General features: G+C 48.4%; 2 protein-coding genes across 6 annotated transcripts; both read left to right on the forward strand.

The window, feature by feature from the left end:
• The first annotated feature begins 5,195 nt into the window (after window positions 1-5,195).
• Window positions 5,196-8,843, forward strand: fam98a (family with sequence similarity 98 member A). Its single transcript, XM_053875225.1, has 8 exons — window positions 5,196-5,327; window positions 5,619-5,767; window positions 5,830-5,964; window positions 6,863-7,044; window positions 7,107-7,187; window positions 7,256-7,372; window positions 7,646-7,813; window positions 7,882-8,843. Exons 1-8 carry the CDS (start codon window positions 5,290-5,292, stop codon window positions 8,476-8,478), a joined length of 1,467 nt encoding a protein of 488 aa, XP_053731200.1. The 5' UTR covers window positions 5,196-5,289; the 3' UTR covers window positions 8,479-8,843.
• Window positions 8,844-9,328: 485 nt separating this feature from the next.
• On the forward strand, window positions 9,329-18,850 carry si:ch211-195b21.5 (serine/arginine repetitive matrix protein 2). Of its 5 annotated transcripts, none has more exons than XR_008415839.1 (9): window positions 9,329-9,582; window positions 13,569-13,648; window positions 13,799-14,354; window positions 14,711-15,230; window positions 15,298-15,362; window positions 16,097-16,193; window positions 16,273-16,391; window positions 16,600-17,675; window positions 17,752-18,850. XR_008415839.1 is itself a non-coding variant. In XM_053875839.1 (8 exons), exons 1-8 carry the CDS (start codon window positions 9,409-9,411, stop codon window positions 16,978-16,980), a joined length of 1,992 nt encoding a protein of 663 aa, XP_053731814.1. In that variant the 5' UTR covers window positions 9,329-9,408; the 3' UTR covers window positions 16,981-18,850. The 5 variants fall into 5 exon arrangements, 3 of the variants coding, with proteins under 3 accessions (XP_053731814.1, XP_053731815.1, XP_053731816.1); XR_008415840.1 differs by having other exon boundaries at window positions 16,600-17,374; window positions 17,464-18,850; XM_053875839.1 differs by having other exon boundaries at window positions 16,600-18,850.

Genomic DNA, 18,850 nt, shown 5'->3' on the forward strand with positions numbered 1-18,850 from the left:
AGTGAAACACTGAACTATGAGGCCATTCCCCGGCGCCAGCACAGAAGCTAGAAGTGACATTTATTCTAAAATTCCAACTGGCCATTCTCGGATGTTTTGAGGAGACATCTGCTGTGACTCGTTGAACTCAAGACACCCTGAACCTGGGTACGATGAGGGCCAAGAAACTCACATTCATTCTGGAAAGACTTGGGTTTAATAAATCCTACAAGATGGAAGAAAATCAGAGACAAAGTACCACACTATTTCCCTGACTTTGACCTTTAGGATTCCAGGTTTTGATTCAAATTGATTCTGTTTTTAATCCTGATGCCTACTTGTCAAACAGCACTGTATCCTGTATATATACAGATGAATCTCGCAGTCTGGCAGCCGAAGTTTAGAAGTGTTGTTTTGTGTGTGTTTTATTTGATAATGTATCCATTTATTATTGGGTTTTTTTTCATTTACATTTCATTTTTTCTCCTCTTTTGAGCCACTTATCATTGTGATATAACTGGAAGATTGTGACTTTTGTAAGTTTGTAAGTTGCAAAGTGTAAAATGTCAAATCCTAAATAAAATATTAAAAAGGAAAGAAATGACTTGATTCTGTCTAATAATAGTGCAAATGTTTGAAAATGTACATCAAAAATAATGTTCTAATTTTCCCTGCAATAAACCTTTTCAGATGTAATAATACTTCAAATACTTTTCCTTTATGGTTTGATAATAAAGTACATATTTATTATTAATATTACATTTAAATTCTATTCTTAACACTGGTTTATTTTTTTTGATTTTTTTGTGCGTGTTATGTATTGCATTTCTGCCATTAAGAAAGGCAAAACTTACTCTTCTGATACTTAATATCCAGAGCGACTCGCCTGTATTTAAACCCTCTCTGGTCTAATCTGCCCTCATTAGGGCAGACATCAGGGACCTCCTGGTTTGGCAACAAGATGGCCGCCCTCAGGCCTCCCGCCGCCTGATGCAGAGCAGCGAAACTGGGAACCTTCCCTGTAAGTCTCCGCCTTCCCGCTACGTCCATCCATCACCCTCCGTTTATCACTCCAGTTGCTCTGGCAGGCCGATCCATCAGCGCCTAAAGTGTCAGGCAGCCCCAGGACTCGCTGGTCCTGCGCTGCATGAAGAGGAAACACAGCCATGGAAGAGGAGCCGTGGTCACGAGAAGAGGGCTCAGGCGTCACGGTCGGAGAAAGTGAAACACAGCTGACGTGAACCCGGTCCACTTCCTGTCAGAGGAACGTCAGGCGCTTCCTCGGGCGGGGAGAGGGTGACCCCTGAACCCCGGGTCAGGCAGCGGCATTCACCGTGACATTTCAGAGACACGTCAGCTCGCGTCACACGTAAAGGTTGCTGCTGTTTCCGGGTCACAACCAAGGAGCAAACCCTCAGCCTGAGTCTCCTTCCTGTGAATCTGATTCAGTAAAGTCAGTCCATCATAAAATGGCAAGTGCGAGGTGTTTCGCCATCAAACTCAGTGAAGGAGCTTCGCTCACACACCGATGGTCTGCACGTCTTCACAGCTGCCACCACGGCGCATCACATCTGGGACACACGACACACTTTCCTGCACAAACTCTCCTTATTAGCAGCTCCAGATTGGTGGTCTCCAGGCCCAGATGCCCGTGACCTTCCTGCGCCCCCTAAACACACAGTCTTTGTGATTAAAACATGATTGGCAGCGCCGGTTATTAGTTCTAATCTTGGGCACATATGCGAGGTGGTGGGCAAAGGGCAGGCGGCGGTGTGTGCCAGGCGGGCGCCACACGGAGGCTAATTCACTCTGACACACCATCAGAGCACAATGTCGCTCACGTTCACACACACACACCTTAATGCACAGGAGAGATTATCCTTCACCCAGACACACACTCTCACGCGGCACTCCAACACAAAAGTGGCATTACCGCGCCACATTGAGCCACTCGCCACCGTCGAGAGCGTCGCCGGGAAGCGCCGCCTGTTTAGCTAAGCACTTGCATCTTAAGGCTCCAGCAAAGGTCTTACATTCAGCACTTAGACTCAGGAGGGGGGACGTGGAAGCGCTCCACCCCGAGCTGACAGCAGGAACCTCTCTGCTTGATTCGTGCGGCAGTGAAACCTCCGTGTTGGTCCCCGTCGTGTCAAAGGTGATGGCCGGATGAGGCTTCATGAAACGGTGCTCTAATTCTCAGGGCTCAGTAGGTGGCGCTCTTGGTTTAAAAGTGATGCGCAGACTCAATGAAATGAAAGATTTTAGAGCGGAGAGTGCCGCCTGGTGGACGCAGAAAATGAGGACACCGTGTCATGAAGCCAGGTCTAGAGTGTTGGAAATACACCTCTGCGCGTCTGTTTACTCGTGAGAATGACTACCAAGAATCCAAGTTATAGCCAAGAGATTTATTCCCTGACAGAGGAGTCTAATACAAAAGCAGAATTCTGGGTCAGCAGCAACGCCTGACTTAGCCATAGCAGTAGTCCAGTAGAGCGACAAAAAATCGATCTGAGGTCTTGACCCTTCTATACACAAAGGTTTCTCCACGTGGGCTCCGTCCTCAGCAGTTGACGCCAGTCCTGGTCGCTGGCTCCCTCGAAAACCATGGCAAGGATCACAAGGCATGCGCCCCTGTTCCGGACCCAGGTGGCTCCTATCAGGACCAGCTCCTTCCAGCTCTGGGAAAGACGGTACTCCCCAGCCTCCTCCGTCTGACCCTGGACCCTCTAATGAGTTACAATGTTTGTTCCTCAGTGTGGTTCACTCCCGTCTTTGGACTCCACCTGCAACTTCAAATTCTCACACACACTCAGCCACACTGCCTCATTCAGCATCTGGAAATAACGTCTTTATTAGTAGCACAAACAATGAATAGTATTAATATTGTATAATAAATGCACAATTGCCAAGAGGGATGTGGATGAAAAAGTGAAATGTAAACAAAGGACAGTTTTCACCCATGGCAGTTTGATTCTGAACTGCGGGACATAACACAGCAGGAATGTCATAGATCACGGCTGTCGTTCAACCTGGGCTGATGTAACACGCAAGACGGCGTCCAGTGAGGCAAAGACCAACGAGCAGGAACCAACATTCGTGTGAGCAAATGTGAGCTCATTTCACTTGCATCAACTTAAAACAACTCACGAACATGATGGAACATGTTGGTGTCGTTGTGTCCCTGAGCAAGATCCTTAACCCTGGTGTGGTTCAGATGGTGCGCTGCGTCGCAGCCTACTGCCATCAGCGTATGAATGGGTGACTCAGTGTAAAGTGCTTTGGTTGCTGGATAAACATGGAAAGTGCTATAGAAGTAAGAGCCATTTACCAGATCTGTGTTGAATTTACTCTGTTCCTCATTGACGACTAATGTGTCAGGGTTGTTTCAGAAGCGAAGGCTGTCGACGCGGTTCCCTCAGAAGAGCTGCAGAAGTCTGGCCCACTTCACTTCAGAGAAAGAGGCACCAGCACCTTTCTTCTTCCCTTCACCTCTCTGCGGTGTCACCGCAGTCAAGCCAGCGGTCATAATGTAACGGCTCGTAATGAATCCATCATTTGGCTTCAGCGTCATGAGGTTTTAATGTGTGTTTTCTCCTGAACGATGATGGCGTCGTAAAAGCCTCCCTCTGTCGCCGCCCCTCCCTGCAGTCGCACCGAGGTGCGGACATATTGCGGCGGCCACGTTCCACCGCCTCGTTAATATGCAGACTCTTCCTCTAATTGCAGCGAGAACAACAAAACAACATATGTCAGGCCCTCGGAGGTCCTGCAGGCTCCACAAATGAAGAGTGATGCTTGACAAATGAACGCGCCATGGCCCACATAAATCAGCTTCTGTCCTCACCCTGCAACAACAGGAGCATCTATCAGGCTGTGAGAGGGAGGGGGGGGTGAGAGGGGGGGTGGGGGGGGTCCAGGAGCCTTTGTCTGCTCCAGGTGTCAGAACCGAATGACACTGAGTTGAGACTCCTGCCCTTGTCTGCGGGGACTTCATCACTCCCTCTTCAACAGAGAGCAGTGTTTCTCAACTGGCTCCGGAGCAAGGACACTTGAATTCTGGACCCAAAACAGGAGTCAGTTTTAAATTTCACATCTATAGATTATCACACAGCCACTGCCTCCTCTTTTACTGTTTAAATATGTATCTTGAAATACATGGCTCTTCTTTTTAATGATATAACAGTCAGTACAAATGTTTGAAAATGTCCATCAAAATTCTGTTATCTATTTCTCTGCAATTCATTTTTTTATGTGATCACTTATTCTTCTATAGTTTTTCTTTAATAACCTGTTCACTATATGAGATTATTTTGCAAATTATGTATATATTTATGAGTCAGATGTTGTATCAGAATTACACTCTTCATGAAACACCCAATTGCTTTAATTCAATATTGTTTTTTGTACTTAAGCTTTTTGTTTTCGTGAAACTTTTTTTGTGATTTGTTTTGTTTCTTTTCCCATTACTATTCTGATATTTCATATATAAAGCAACCCATCCATATTCATACCCGAGCCTTACTGTGTTTAAACATCTATTATTCAGTAATGTGGGTCATATATTTATTGTTGTATTCAGTCGTCCTTGTAGCATTTTAAAGTGTTTTTGATCATTTATTTTGGCTGTTTTGTTTTATTTGATTCGCTTAGTGATTCATATGTAAATTAGGCCTGTTAAACTTTCTTTCCCTTGTGATACTTTCCCTGAAATTTCCAGGGTTCAAACATTGACTTAAAAATTGATTCATAAGTTAGTAGTTGAATATTTCTTCCTTTTGTTTGTAGGTCTTTTTTCTTTATAATTTAATATTTTATCGAACTTTTTCATTCATTCTCATGATATTTTTTCACAAAAATATAATTTAATAATGCAGTTTATTATTAAGTATTCGGCTAGTCCTATTTTAGCGTTGTTTGTCCACGTGTCCACTTTGATATGTATGTGTTTTTAACTCTTTTTTTCTACAGAAACATTTGGATTAAAATGTATGTTTCTAATATTGTTGCAGAAATTATCCAATTGGTTAAATGAGTCATCTATATGTATAATCCACAGGAATTTGAAGAACATATTGAGCCGCTTTGGAATGAGATTGTAATTTTATAATCTATTTTAATATCCAAACATTTTTTTTGTCTCGCTGGTTCGTCAGAATAAGCAGTTCCTCGGCTCTCCACTTGATGGCGTTACTGAGCCTCGGCGCTCTCCGTGTTCAGTGCGTAGAAGAAGCAGCAGCGATCAAACGTGTCCCAGCTGATGAGGCAGCTGTATTTGACTGAGCTCGTTCTAGAAACTGACGGACAACTGGGATGGAGAATGACATCCTCGTCTCTTTGGAAGACCTAGGGTGAGCGCGTCTTGTCATACCGAGCCTTAACGGTTTGGCTGCCGCGCGTGTGTGGGCGCAGAGAGCCGGCGTCCGTGTGTGGCGCCTGTTAGCTTGGAAGCTACCGTGACACTTCAGGAGCTGTTTCTGGACCGGTGCCTCTGTGATCTGTCAAACCTCGCAGATGCAGCGTCCTGAGAAATGCCCGCTTATGCGTGTCAATGTGTTGTGACTCCCAGCTGACCGTCCCGGCGTTTGGACGTGTGAGGTTCAGCCACATGAATCCATCTATGGTGCATCTTTTCCCTGCAGTTACCAAGGCCCGCTGCTGGATGACGGGGCCCTCGATGCTGCTGCCAATGGAGGCGCGACATCACCCGAGTTCACAAAGCTCTGCAGCTGGATCGTGGCTGAGCTCAAGCTCTACTGCAGGCTGGAGGAGAACGTCCATGCCACTAACTGTACGACTGACTGTTGCCCTTCACCAGAGGTTCTGAGTGTCAACGTGCTCTTGTCACCGCAGCGCCGACTGAGGCTGAGAGCTTCCAGCTGGAGATGAGCGGCCTCCTGTCGGAGCTGGCCTGCCCGTACTCTGTGCTGACCACTGGAGATGTCACCCGGAGGCTCCTGAGCAGGAGCGACTGCCTGCTGCTTCTCAGTAAGGGCCGTTTCACACTGAGGGTTTTGTCTCGGGTGGCCTGAGTCTGATGTGCGGCATGGCACCTCAGGCGATGACCCTTTCTTTCTCCTCAGCTGGGGGCGCTCTGCGCAAATAGCTAGTTTGTGACCCGAGAAAGTCGTCACGAGCCTCAACATATTAACCACCACCCTTCTTTCTCTGTCACTTCTTACCTCTACGAGTCGTCCTCACCTCACCTCAGATATGAACTGGTGACAGAGCTGAGCCACGGCTGTAACAGAATGGACAGCCAAAACTACACATGAAAGAGTCTTGTCATGTTTATTTTACAAGGAAATGGCTGAAACAAGCTGCTTAATACGGAGCATCGTGACTGGTCCACACTGCTCTCACAACACATTGAACGCAGTGAGAGAGATGACTGAGGATGGAGAAGGTTTTAGTCAGTGAAGTCCAGACCCAGACGTCAGAAATGATCAATCAATCGTCTGGTGATCTTCAGTAACTTGGGGAAAACCAGCGTCTGTTCTCTTCACTGTCCTCATGCAGACAGCTGCAGACCATAGCAGTGAAAACAGTTACTGCAGAGTGCAGCATTATTCATTTAAGCAAATCTGTCTGTCAATAAAATCAGGTGTTTATCAGCCTAATAAAGGCCAAAACACCTGAGTTATCAAACACCCGCACACATCGTGAGTCCCGGACCGCTGCGCTGCGCTCCCGTTCCCCAGCACCAGTGTCCTGCAGCTGAAGCTGCTCACCTCAGTGTTCTGGGTGTTTGAGAAGTTGTTTTTGAACCATGTTGTCCACCCAGACAGCGATCAGACCCTTTAATGCCCGGCATCTATCATGCTTGTGTGGAGTCGCACTATACACGTAGTTTCCAGCATCTAGCGCCGAGTCTGATGTTGGACAGGCTTCCTGGTGTCCGAGTTGGAGGCTTCCCGGATGATCCTGGTCAACAAGCCTCAGAAGAAGGCCCAGGATTCAGGCAGCCCTGTGTTCCAGGAGCTGAAGGGGATCTGCGTCTCTCTGGGAATGTCCAAACCTCCAGCCAACATCACCATGTTCCAGTTCTTCAGTGGCATCGAGAAGAAGGTCGGTCAAACTGGTCATCGCTGAAGTTATTGTGGCGCTAACCTGGTCTGATGTGTCTCCAGCTGAAGGAAGCCATCAGCAGAGTTCCTCCAAGTCACGTTGGAGAACCGCTGATGAGGAAACCTCTCGGTCCAGTTCACATGGTGATGACTGAGGACGCGGCAGCTTTCGTCGGCTTGAGTGACTCACTGCCTGTTGTTTTCTCCTTCAGGAGAAAATGGAAGCCATCAACCAAGCGCTGGTGAACGAGTACGAAGTGAGGAGGAAGATGTTGCTGAAGCGTCTGGATGTGACCGTGCAGTCATTCGGCTGGTCGGACAGAGCCAAGGTGAGAGAGTCTTGAGAGTGAAAGCATCATAGTGTCTGCAATACTTCTGGTTTTACTGTGTAAGCTGAGATCTATTTATTGAAAAGTAGAGCTCCGAACTGAATCTTCTCTTTCCTCTGACGCATTCACCCATCATTTCACGCGAACACGGCACATCTGTTTGGAAGTTTCCACACCTGTTTCTGTCTCACTGGAGGACCCTGACTCAGAGAGACCTGTAGGCTGCACATTGCCCCACCTCAGTCTTTGTCATGGTTTCTTTCGTCTTCACAGAGTCGCGCTGAAAAGTTGGCGAAGGTTTATCAACCCTTGCGCACTGCCCTCCTCATGAGGAGCCAAATTTCAGTCGCCCACCTCCTGGCAGCCCGACAAGACTTCTCCAAAATCCTGAGGACCAGCAGCGGAAAGATGCGCGAGAAGACTGCGTGCGCCATTAACAAGGTGAGCAACGTTTGGCCACCAGGGGGAGCGCTTGTGCTAACTGATTCACTCCTCCGCTCTTTTGTCAGGTTCTTATGGGCCGCGTCCCGGACAGAGGAGGTCGACCCTGCGAGATCGAGCCCCCTCCGCCAGAGATGCCCTCCTGGCAGAAGCGGCAGGATGCCCCTCAGGGGGGAGGACACTACGGTGGGGGAGGCGGCCGAGGCGGCTACGATCAGTACTCCCAAAGTGGCCGAGGAGGCTATGAGAGGGGAGGGGGGGACAGAGGTGGTCGAGGAGGGAGGGGCGGGAGAGGACAGGGGGGGAACTGGAACGACGGAGGAGGAGGCAGAGGAGGGTTTCAGCAAGGCCATTACCAAGACACTGGAGGTCATCAGGGAGGAGGCCGAGGGGGGGGCTACAGGGGCGGTGGGGGCAACAGCCATGGTGGCTTCCAGGACTCCAGCTACCATGGCGGCGGCGGAGGAGGAGGTGGTGGTTACCATGACAATTACCACAAGGACAGAGGCGGGGCACGCGGCGGCAGAGGAAGAGGACGCGGCGGCTGGGGAGGACGAGGCGGCCAGAGCTTTCACCAGGGCGGACAGTTTGAACAGTTCTTCCAACACGGCGGTCAGCACTACAACCAGGCTGGTTTCAACCAAGGTCGCCAGTTCACCAGTTGAAGATGGGGCGGGACATCACAGCAGAGTCCACCGGCTGCAGACCCACGCGACCCCGGACGCCCTCCCGCTACATCACTGTCAATTCTCAAGTGGACTCTGCTGTTTTGACCCGTCGGATCATTCGTAGCCTTATGAGTTCTCTGGAAGATTCTCGCGTGGTGCAGCCTCCTGACGTCACTGAAACGGTTCATGATAGAACTTCCAGCTTCTTGTTTTGGAACCTCTTTACTTTGCGGTTTGCATGGACGCGGGGCTGAGAAATAAACACATGAGCCCGACACTGACTGGTGTGCAGCAGTTCTTGATCCACAAAGTGTTACATTCAGGAGTGATGTGTCACAGAACCACCTGGTTTCACAGGAACCACCCGCAGGCGTGTTTTTGATGACTCAGCAGAAATCTTCATCTGAACATGGAGTTTGTCTCTTCAGGAAGTGAGTGAAGCGCAGAACAACATTTCTGCCCCAGAACCAGCAGACTGGTACAAGTGGCATATATCAAGTCCGACAAATCGATAGTTTTGACTATGGATTTGGTCTGACCTGACCGAAGCTAATTTTGGTGCCAAATATTAAGCAGTGTCATTGAGGGTTAGATACTTTGGAGTCACCAAGAGAAACAAAATAAATGAAAATAAAGGATAAATATGGAAATATGAATGCAAATTAAACTAGGAAAGCCCTAACTTGCAATAATGAACAAAACGTGAAATCAATTTGATTCGCTTTTATTTTTCCTCTTTTTTTCACTCTTTTCCTCACGTAGACAACACATTAAACCGTCAGTGGAGGTCTGCACTGCCCTCGCAGCAGGGGGCGGTAGAGAGTTGACTCACAGAGGAAGTGGCGTGACGTCAGCAGCGTTCATGGACGCTGCAGACTGGTGTTGTGGAGGATAACAGTTCTTTTATTAGATGTTTTGTTTTATTTCATGAAAGTCCCGATGTATCCCGGCACACCGAGCCACGGCCCGCCTCCGTACGGACCTCCGGCGCGACATGGAGCTGCTGCTTTCGGGGCGGGTGACCACGGCGGACTGTTTCGCACCGCTGCAGCGGCGGCACAGCGCTTCCACAGCGGCCCGCCGAGCGGAGCCTTCCTCGGAGTACGTACCCGACCTGTCCCCGCTGGAGTGTCGCCGCTCCCAGCTGCTGCCTCGTGCTCTTGGATGTCACGTCAAAAATACTGCGGTGATAACAGTCACGGCCGTAAAGCATCAGAACCACGACTCGATGAACCTGATTTAATTTAGTACATTTAGTAAACAGTGACATATGAACAAGATATGCGCTAAAAACCTTCATCCAAAAGTCACATCGATATTTGTTCCTGAAACTGGCCGACGCAGTTGTGGTCAGACGATGACGTCAGGAGTTTGAATGAACCTCACAGTTGTTCATAAAAGTGAAAAATAGATCCACATACGTTTATGATAAAACATCTTTACATATAATTCAACGCAGAGGCGAAGCACATCAATGGTACAGTCATCTCATGATATTTATTTATTTATTACTTCTATTATTATTGTTTATTCTATTCATTACGTTTTTAATTTGATTTATTTATACAGTCGTGTATATTTTTTAATTTGTTCATTTTGCTCATTATTGCACGATGCACCGAAGCACTGTCCTAGTTGGTGGGGTCCTCACTGACATTGGCAATAAAGCTGATTTTTGATACCACACACTGATGAAGGAAGCAGCAGGAGGGAGTGACCAACATTCTTCGTCTATATATAATCTTTATTTGCTCCTGTGAAAGGAGTAACACGTTGTTCTGAATAGTATTTTCGCCTTTTAACATATTTATTAATCTTCTAATGTCTTCAATATACAGTGGTGCCTCAGTTTTCGAACGTCACGGAATTCGAACAAATTAAACGACAACATTTTCCAGATTTTTTTGCTTCTGGTTTCAAACAAAAATCCAGAACTCGAACGCCCCTGAAAAAATGCCGGAAAAAAACGTAAGGTGCGTGGACCGATCAGCTGACCCACGAGGCGCTTTGTTATTGTGTATAACGCAGCCTCTGTATGCAGACGTGTCCCGTTAGCTCCATTTACTGACTGTTTTCTCTTGATATTGAGGTGTAAAACCTTTCCTGTCTCCACACTGGGGCGTGGTAGAGTGTCACAGGGGAGGTGCTGGAGCGCTCACTCCAGGGTTTGATGTCCTGTTGTGGGCTGGAGCTGGGACAGGGATGAGGCCAGTCTGGGACAGAGCGTGACTTGGTTTATGACTTTGTCACAGCCAAACTGCACAGAAGCGCACATTCAGAGCTGGACACGCACCGGGCACCTCTTCACTTCTGGAGAGACCTCACTCACTCGGCAACCCCTCCCACATGCAGCGGCCACACACATAGAGGAACAGCGCACCTGCAGCAGACGCTCTACATTCACTCCTACAAAAGACTATTTTAAGGCTTGGAACGAATGGAAAAAAATCCCTTCTCGAACGGCCTTCTGGAACGGATTGTGGTCGAGAACCGAGGCACCACTGTAGTGGCGGGGTGGCGCCCTCTTACTGACAGCCACTGTATACGTGTATATTTTGAGTCGAGAAATGTTTTGTGCCCGAACCGAAGGAGATTTTGGAAAGTCCTTTCTGCCGCGGACTGATCTGAAGGACGAAGGTTTTCCTGGAGCCCCATGCATGCGGTTGTGGGTAGCAGTGTGCCGTTGGTGGACACGGCACAGTTTAACATGACTCATCAAACCTATTTGACAAGTTCCACGTCCTTTGCTGACTCGGATAAATTCACGCTATGGTCCGCGATTCTAGGCGTAACGTGATGACCCCGCCCTCATTTTAATGGTTGATTTCAAGCTGAAAGAATTTGAGTTCATCTGAGTGGAATTTCATTTCACCTCACCAGACTGGAGAGTGCTGCTGCAGGTAAGTTGGATTTTTGCATGTTTTTCAACAGCAGCCGAGTAACTTCAAAGTATTATATCGCAGATATGACAGTAAACAGCTCACGTCTCTTAGAGCTCTAACATGTTGCAGTGGGACACGAGACTGTGACTGAACTCATTTATTAAAACCAGTCTGCTGTTTAATGCTTCTTATATCTTCTTTTCTCCAGCAGGGACCAAGAAGCAAAACCGCTGAAGGATTTTTTTTATGGGAAATAAATGACCGGGAGATTAATCCTCTCACCTTCCATGTCTCCTGCACAGTGATGAGGTCACTGGTGTATGGACAAAGCTGTTGGGAACAACTCAGACACCTTTATACTGTATTTCCGTAACCCGTATCATGGGTTAGCAAAACAACAGTAACAAAGTGGATGTCAAAGTATCAAAATGTGGCGCTCAGAAAGGCAGACACACCTGTTTTTCTGCTGCATACAAAGGTTTAAGAAACACCGAGCAGAAAAAAACTTCCTGGGAAAAGAAGAAACAATGATGGAAAAAAATGTGGCCTCACAAAAGCATTTGCAGAAACTTAAAGGAAATCAAATAAAAATGGCCCAAAAAAGTGACAGGAGAAACATGATGGATGAAAGACGAGTTGGCTGAAGGAGTGGAACAAAAGAAAGACACCTGATGATCAGCAGACGTCGACTGTGGAAAGATACAAATACTGTTGTTATCACTCTGTTTGATATGGGCCTCCCTGCTCTACTTGCAGTGTCCTTTGTCCAATAAAGTGTCTGCTGGGTTTGTTTGTTTGTACATGTCTGTTGTTTGATATGTCAATGGTGTTTAGCTGTTGATGTATTTTGGTGGCAGCGTGTTCTGCTTGTTACTGCAATGGCGTCCTTGCGTGTTTGATTTACTTTTCTGACCTCTGCTGAAGCTCTTCCTCACATCAACGTGTAGAGTTGGTTAGTCATTACTCAGAAGACCACGTCTCAATTCTGTTTCTCTGCTTTGAGGATCAGCCTTTAGGTCGATGGTACGTTTGGGTCTACTCATAATAACACTGACGTGTGAGGCAGTCTTACCTATAGGTGCGTTCCACTTGTGTGCAGAACGTGGATATTCACAGTTTCTGCCCCCAGTCATGTCACCTGATGTAGGATTTCCAAGTGGGAAAGTTGGGCAGTCCTCACCACCTCGAGGACCAACCAAAACTCACTTGGTGTAATATATTGACTTTGGGAAAGTGGACTTTTGCATCCTTTGCTGATGAAAAAGGCAGCCCTCAGCGAAGAATGTTTCGCAACAGTTTCCTTCCGTAGCGTTTCAGGCGGATGCGGTCCGTGGATCGTGCGTTCCGCGGGGCCAGAAAAATCACGTTTTACTTCCATACAGCTCCAGGGACGGGTGTGGATTGCGCGTTGAGGACCACCACACATGGGGGCTTGGGAATGTGCGAGGCGGGGAACATCGCTTTGAGACATGCTCAGCCTCTCTTCACTGAATGACACTGGATGTCAGTACAATTTATGACCTCTTACGTGAAGGTACTCGGTGACAGAAAAGGCACGGGCGTTTGATGGGCTTTAAATAGCAATTTGACACGTTACTAAACGTACAACGAATAGGGCGCCAGCTTACCCTCACCCCAGCCTATGCGGACAATGCAATGTGCGATGTTGAAGGCTGCCTTTTTCCCAACGTCAATACATGACACCATGGGAGTCGAGATGTGTTGCGACCTACACAACCCAAAATTTTGACGTAATTCCCAGTGCTGATTCCCACTTCTAAGGGAACTGTAACGCAGCCATAACACCATTTTAGACTTGGGGACGACCTGGCCTGCCGATCCACCTTACCGGATTAACTCATACGTTTGAGTTTGATGCTCCGTTTCGTAGATATAGAGTTTCATAATGGTCTTGAACAAGAGTCAAGCGCTTTGCTACGTCCCAGTGCCGTCCACCTTGCCTGGTTGGAGGCCCCCCTCCGAGCTCAGATCTGACCACGAAAGATTGCGTTTGTAACTAGAACAGAAGATGTTGATCCTTCAAGACGTGGACACTCATGTAAAGAAGACTGTTAGCGCTACGTTTGAGGGGCTTGTTGGAGATTCTCCCGGCGACGGTGGTACCTGTGTTACATCACTGTGTTGTTCTTATCTGGTACAGATCGTTTTTTCAAATGCTGTAATGTTGTATTCTGTCTTGTGAAGCAATATAACAGGCAGCAGAGCCCCACTCAACCACCGAGCCTTTGGAAGCCCCCTCCAGTGGGACATCACCCTCCTGACAGGTGAAGCAGTTTTAGCTCATTTGTTCATGCAGGTCAGTTTTGTTGACCATCGATCATCTTTCAGTCGTCTCCTGGTGTGAGAGACGGACAACTTCAGGTTGTCTGCTGAGTTCCTCCGCCCCTTCATTGAAATTGACTTTTGTATTGCAGTGATAACGCCGGTGAGGTGTTCCTGAGATGTCTGGCTGCCAACAAGCCACTGCCCAGCTATCTCAAGGGGGACATGGCCTCCAACTTGGCCGAAGCCATCAAGTCTGCCACAGACCTGAAGGAGAAAATCAAAACGGACCCCCAGTTCCAAAAGCATGTGACAAAAAGCCGCAGTCGCAGCAGGAGCCGGGGCCGAAGTCGGGGCCATAGTCGGGGCCGTAGTCGGGGCCGTAGTCGGGGCCGAAGTCAAGGGCGAAGCCGCGCCAAGTCGCGAGCCAAGAGCCGCGCACGCAGCCGCAGCAGGGGGCGGAGCAAAAGCCGAGCTCGCGGGAAGAGCAGAGTGAGGAGCCGAAGCCGCAGCAACAGTCGAGACAGGAAGAGCCACCTTCGGAGCAAAAGTCGAGCCAGGAGGTCGAGGTCTAACAGCGGTGGCGGTGAGAGAAGCCACAGAGGCGAGCAGACGCAGAAAAGCAGCTCCGGCCACATTCAGCCGCTGATAAGCAGCAGTCTGCTGGAGGGGCTGAAGCTGGTGCTGAAGGAGGACATGCTGGCCAAGGTAACTGGGACGCTGTTGGAGACGCTACTGTGTCAAACACACACACACACACACACTCACTTCAAGTCCTGACACCCTGTCAGTATGTGGTCCCGCCATACTGCAGATTTCTGCTTCTCCTCTGGAAGCATATGGAAGTCACGTCTGCAGGCTGAAGACCAGCCTGGAGGGCGCCACAGTAGAGCCAGGAGCAGAGTCTGTTCAGGGTCAGATGGGACCTTAATGTTGCTCATGACTAATACTGTGGTCCTGGTGAGGCTGGTCTTCCTCAGGACTGGCACAGCTCTGTCAGACAATAATGTTATGTTACAGACACAACATGATGCGTGTTTGACCGCCGACCCTTTTCTCTCCAGGCGAGCACTGAGAGAACGTCCTCGGCAGCTGGACAGGTGCCCAGCGTGTTGGCGTCTTCGGAGAGCGACAGCTGTCTGCTGCCTCATGAGCGAGTGGGCGGGAACTTCTCGTGGCTCCACGCGAGCCAAGAAGATGTTGCTGCGACGAAGGTCGACGAGTTTGACGAAGAGTCGTTCCTGTACGGGAGCGAGGACCTTGGCAAGAGTGGTCAGGAGGAGAAAGAGACAGGACTGTTTCCATCCACTTCTCAGTCTGCAGAACAAAAGCAGCAGGGAGGCTGCGAGGGCTTCAGCCAGCAGATGAACTTGCTGTTCCCCAGCTTGGTGGACGACAGCGAGTGCAAGAAGATCAAACAAATCTTGAGTCATCTGAACACCAGCAACAAGACGGAGCAGAAAGTCCAGGGAGCCACCCTGGAACCGCCGCTCATGTCGGTGCCGGTGATGGCGCCAGGAGTGCCAGATCCTAAAAACCCAAACGTTCGTCACGCTCTGGAATCTTTACAGTCGCTCATCAAAGGTCAGTGGTCTACCTTCATCGTGTTCCATCGGCTCGCTGACATGTCATGTGATCTGGTGTTTCTCAGCGACCAAGGAGAAGCGCTCAAAAAGTGACAGTCTGACACCGCAGCCACCTCAGGACACGTCGAAGGTAAATGATGGCTTCCGTGTTTCTCCAGCTCCCACAGTTCAACAGGGCTAACACCGCAATTCACTAAAGACAAAAAGGAAAAAATACACTTGATGCAAACTGTTGAGAAAATTGGAAAAAACTGAATAAAATTCTGAATAAAATAAATAAACTAAAAAACATGTCTATCATAAAATAAAAATTATATATTTTATTTAAACTCCAAAGAAGATATAAGTAAAGTATAAATTTAAGTATTAAAGGAATAAAATGTTCAAATTAATTTTCAAAACTGCTTCAACAGGTGCTTTTCATGAACAAACTTTTTTTTCTTTCCAAGAGCTTCTCCGTAGTTGGTAACTATCACAGATCTGCAGCTGTCAAGTCAGTTCAGTGACTCACTACTGCCACCATACGTGGCTCATGTATTGAACTGAGCGTCTCACGGCCCAAAGGTGTAAAACAAAAAAACTTCTTGCGGCCCTCTAGGGGGCGCTCACAGCCCGAGCGTGGGCCCCGGCCGTGTGGTTACGAGTCACTGCTGTATATGACATACAGTATGACTCTCCCTTCCTGAAATATTGAACAGATGAGATGGTGTTTTTGAGCTGTACCTGTTACCTGAACATATTCTGACATCTTTGTTTCTCTCGCTACACAACAGTAAGAAGTTAACTTGTGGTTCTTCACTATTATTGGTTTGAATTCAGCTCTGCAACACACATGTCCCCCCTCACAAGTGCTCGTATGTTCAGCCTGCAGAGCGGAAGGAGAGCATGAGTGACAAAGAGAGGAGGAAGGAAAGAATCGCTCAGCTGATGAAGGAAGTGGAAGCCTTGATGAACATGGAAGGTAACAACACTTTCTCCTCCTCCTCGATCTTCTGTATTGTTGACTCGTCCGTGTCACTTCCTCCTTCACTCTCTGCCAGGGTTCAAGTCGATGACACCAGTGATCGGCTTCTACTGCCAGGCGTGCGACAAGTTCTTGGAGAGCTTGAAACAAGCTGAACATCACGCCGCCACTTGCCGAGCTGCCGAACACCACAGTGTGAGTGTGGCTTCTCAGACTGACCGGGTGCCTAACTGCTGGCATCGTTCCTGACATGAGAGTCTGTGGTTCACCTGGGCCATTTTCAGTTGTGTGTCCAAGTCCACGTGGCGTATGCTAATATTACTAAGCGTTTTTGAGATCAAAGTCTTTGGTTGTTTTTCACTCCTTTAGCGTGAGGACTCACATGCTGTCCATGTTTTATTAGAAGGAGGTGAAGGCCAAGACGGAGGCTGCTCAGGGACACGCCCACCACCACCACCACCATCACGGCAGCAGCAGAAGCCGGCCTCACCAGAAAGACGAGATCAGTCGAGAGAGGAAACCGGAGCCCAATGTGTCCCTGATGGAGGAAATGAGCCGGGAGAGGATGCTGATCACCGTGCCAAACGGACTGGCGCCACCAAAGAGAGAGAGGGAGGAGGCGAAGGAGCCGCAGAGGGACAAGAGCGTCCCGGAGATGAAGAAGGAGCAGAAAGAGAAAGTAGAGAGCAGCGACGGCAGCGACTCAGACGACGAGAAGAGCACAAAATCACCCAGAAGGAAAAAGAAGAAGAAGGAAAAGAAGAAGAAAAAGAAAAAGAAGTAGAAATGTTTCTTTCTGTTGTGAAACGTCTTTGTCTGGTGACAAACCTTTAACGGGAGATGTCTCCGGCGGCGCTCCTCCAGTGGGTAAGTTGACCTGCAGAAAGAAAGACTCTTTTTATTTCTGCTCTTCCCCTTCGCTGTCACGTCACATGAAGTCACGGATTCACTTCACCACCTTCTATTTTATAGAGCACCGCTCCTTAGTCTCAGTCTGTGTCGCCATGGTAACCAGGTGTGTAAACCACAGCTCCTGCGAGGCGAAGAGAATGAATTGTACCTTCAAAATCAAAACCATGAAATAAACTTGTGTCCTTTTGTCTAAGTTTTTCTCAGAACCTGTTCACTATCGTGTGTGGCTATGGCCGTGTTTTGCCACCGCTGTGAGAGAGTGTCAGGTGAGCCGTGGGAAATGATCCAGTTTCACCTCATGTGTCCGGAGACAGAGGTGACATGAAATCATGAAATGATCTACCAACGTGAGCAGGTCACGTGGCTTCGTCCTCCCACCCTGTGCTGAGGAGGAGTCAGATGAATCTTGGTGAAGATTCAGGACTAATGGCCTCCTTCCCATCATGGCTCCACGTCAGAGAGAGAGAGGTGATGATGGAGGTCCAGGATTGTTGCTGTGGGAGGTGGTGTTCCTTTGCTACATTTCACGTCCTGTATGAACGTTCTCAGTCTAAAATGACAATAAAGGTCAGTGTCACAGCCATGATGTTGTACATGTCCACTCTCTGCTGGTCACATGATCATCTCTCTCATCTCTCCCTAGGGTAAAAGTGGACTTGACGTGGAGGAGCGGGTCCATAAAGGCTTCAAGAGTGGGAACCAAACCTTCACCAAACATATCAAAGGTTCTGATTCACCAGAGACGTGGGAGTGCAGACACCTATAGTGAAGAACACAAATATGATCACAACGATGGATGCTGTGACAGGCCCGCCTCGCTCTTTCTGCCTCTGGTCTCAGGAGCTTCAGATTTGTACTTGTCGTCACTCTTTTGTCTCATTTCATTTATTTATTTATGTTACTAACTGAAATACTTTACTGCAGCTACTTGTTTTTGCTGCTGTTCGACTGAATTTGTTGTGTACAGCTTCGTACATCACCTCATAAGTTCAACCCCCAAAACCTGCCTGGAACATGGTAGAGTTGACCAGCAGATGGCGCTGTTTCCTCATTAACTCCTGACTCGACCTTATTGGGGTTTTTTTTAACCTTTTAAATCAATTTCTTTTTATGCACTTTTTTGTTTTCATTAAACAGCGTATTTTCCAGGTCAGTAAAGTTGCTTCTGTCAGCCTGCCGCTTCCTCCCTCACCAACTCGTGAGCGCCACTTCGCCTGTTCCCGTTCCTCCACATTCCCGCCAGCGCGTCACCGCGTGTCGCACCTCGCTCTGACTGTCCGCCGAAAGCGCCTTCACTGCACCGTCACCGTTGAGGATGAGCGTCGATTTGTGAGCCGAGGACGGAGACATTTTTCCCACGCTCGCCGTGACCCGGAGGAGGACTTTCTCAGAGACGCTGCCCGTCACGTGACTGTTTTTGAACACTCGTATTGGGTCAGTTTATTAATAACCGGACCTCAACGTCAGAGCACTCACCAGTTCGAAAAAAGTTTCAAACCCACAGCCTCCTATGATGACGTGTGTGTCAGTATGAGGTGGTTTTTGAGGTGCGTTTGAGCCCCTCTGTCACTAAAGGGGCTCAGTCAAATTGGGGTGTGTGTCTGTGTGTGTGTGACAAGCCACCTTCTTGTGAGGACATTTGGCCTGTCCTTACCAACATGGTGCCCACAGAGACCAAGGGCATAGCCCATGGGCCAAAAGTCTTTTTTTACTTCCACCATTGGGTGAAAAGTCAGCAATGA

Source organism: Synchiropus splendidus, chromosome 9, assembly GCF_027744825.2.
Source record: "Synchiropus splendidus isolate RoL2022-P1 chromosome 9, RoL_Sspl_1.0, whole genome shotgun sequence".
In the NCBI taxonomy this organism is placed as follows: Eukaryota; Metazoa; Chordata; class Actinopteri; order Syngnathiformes; family Callionymidae; genus Synchiropus; species Synchiropus splendidus.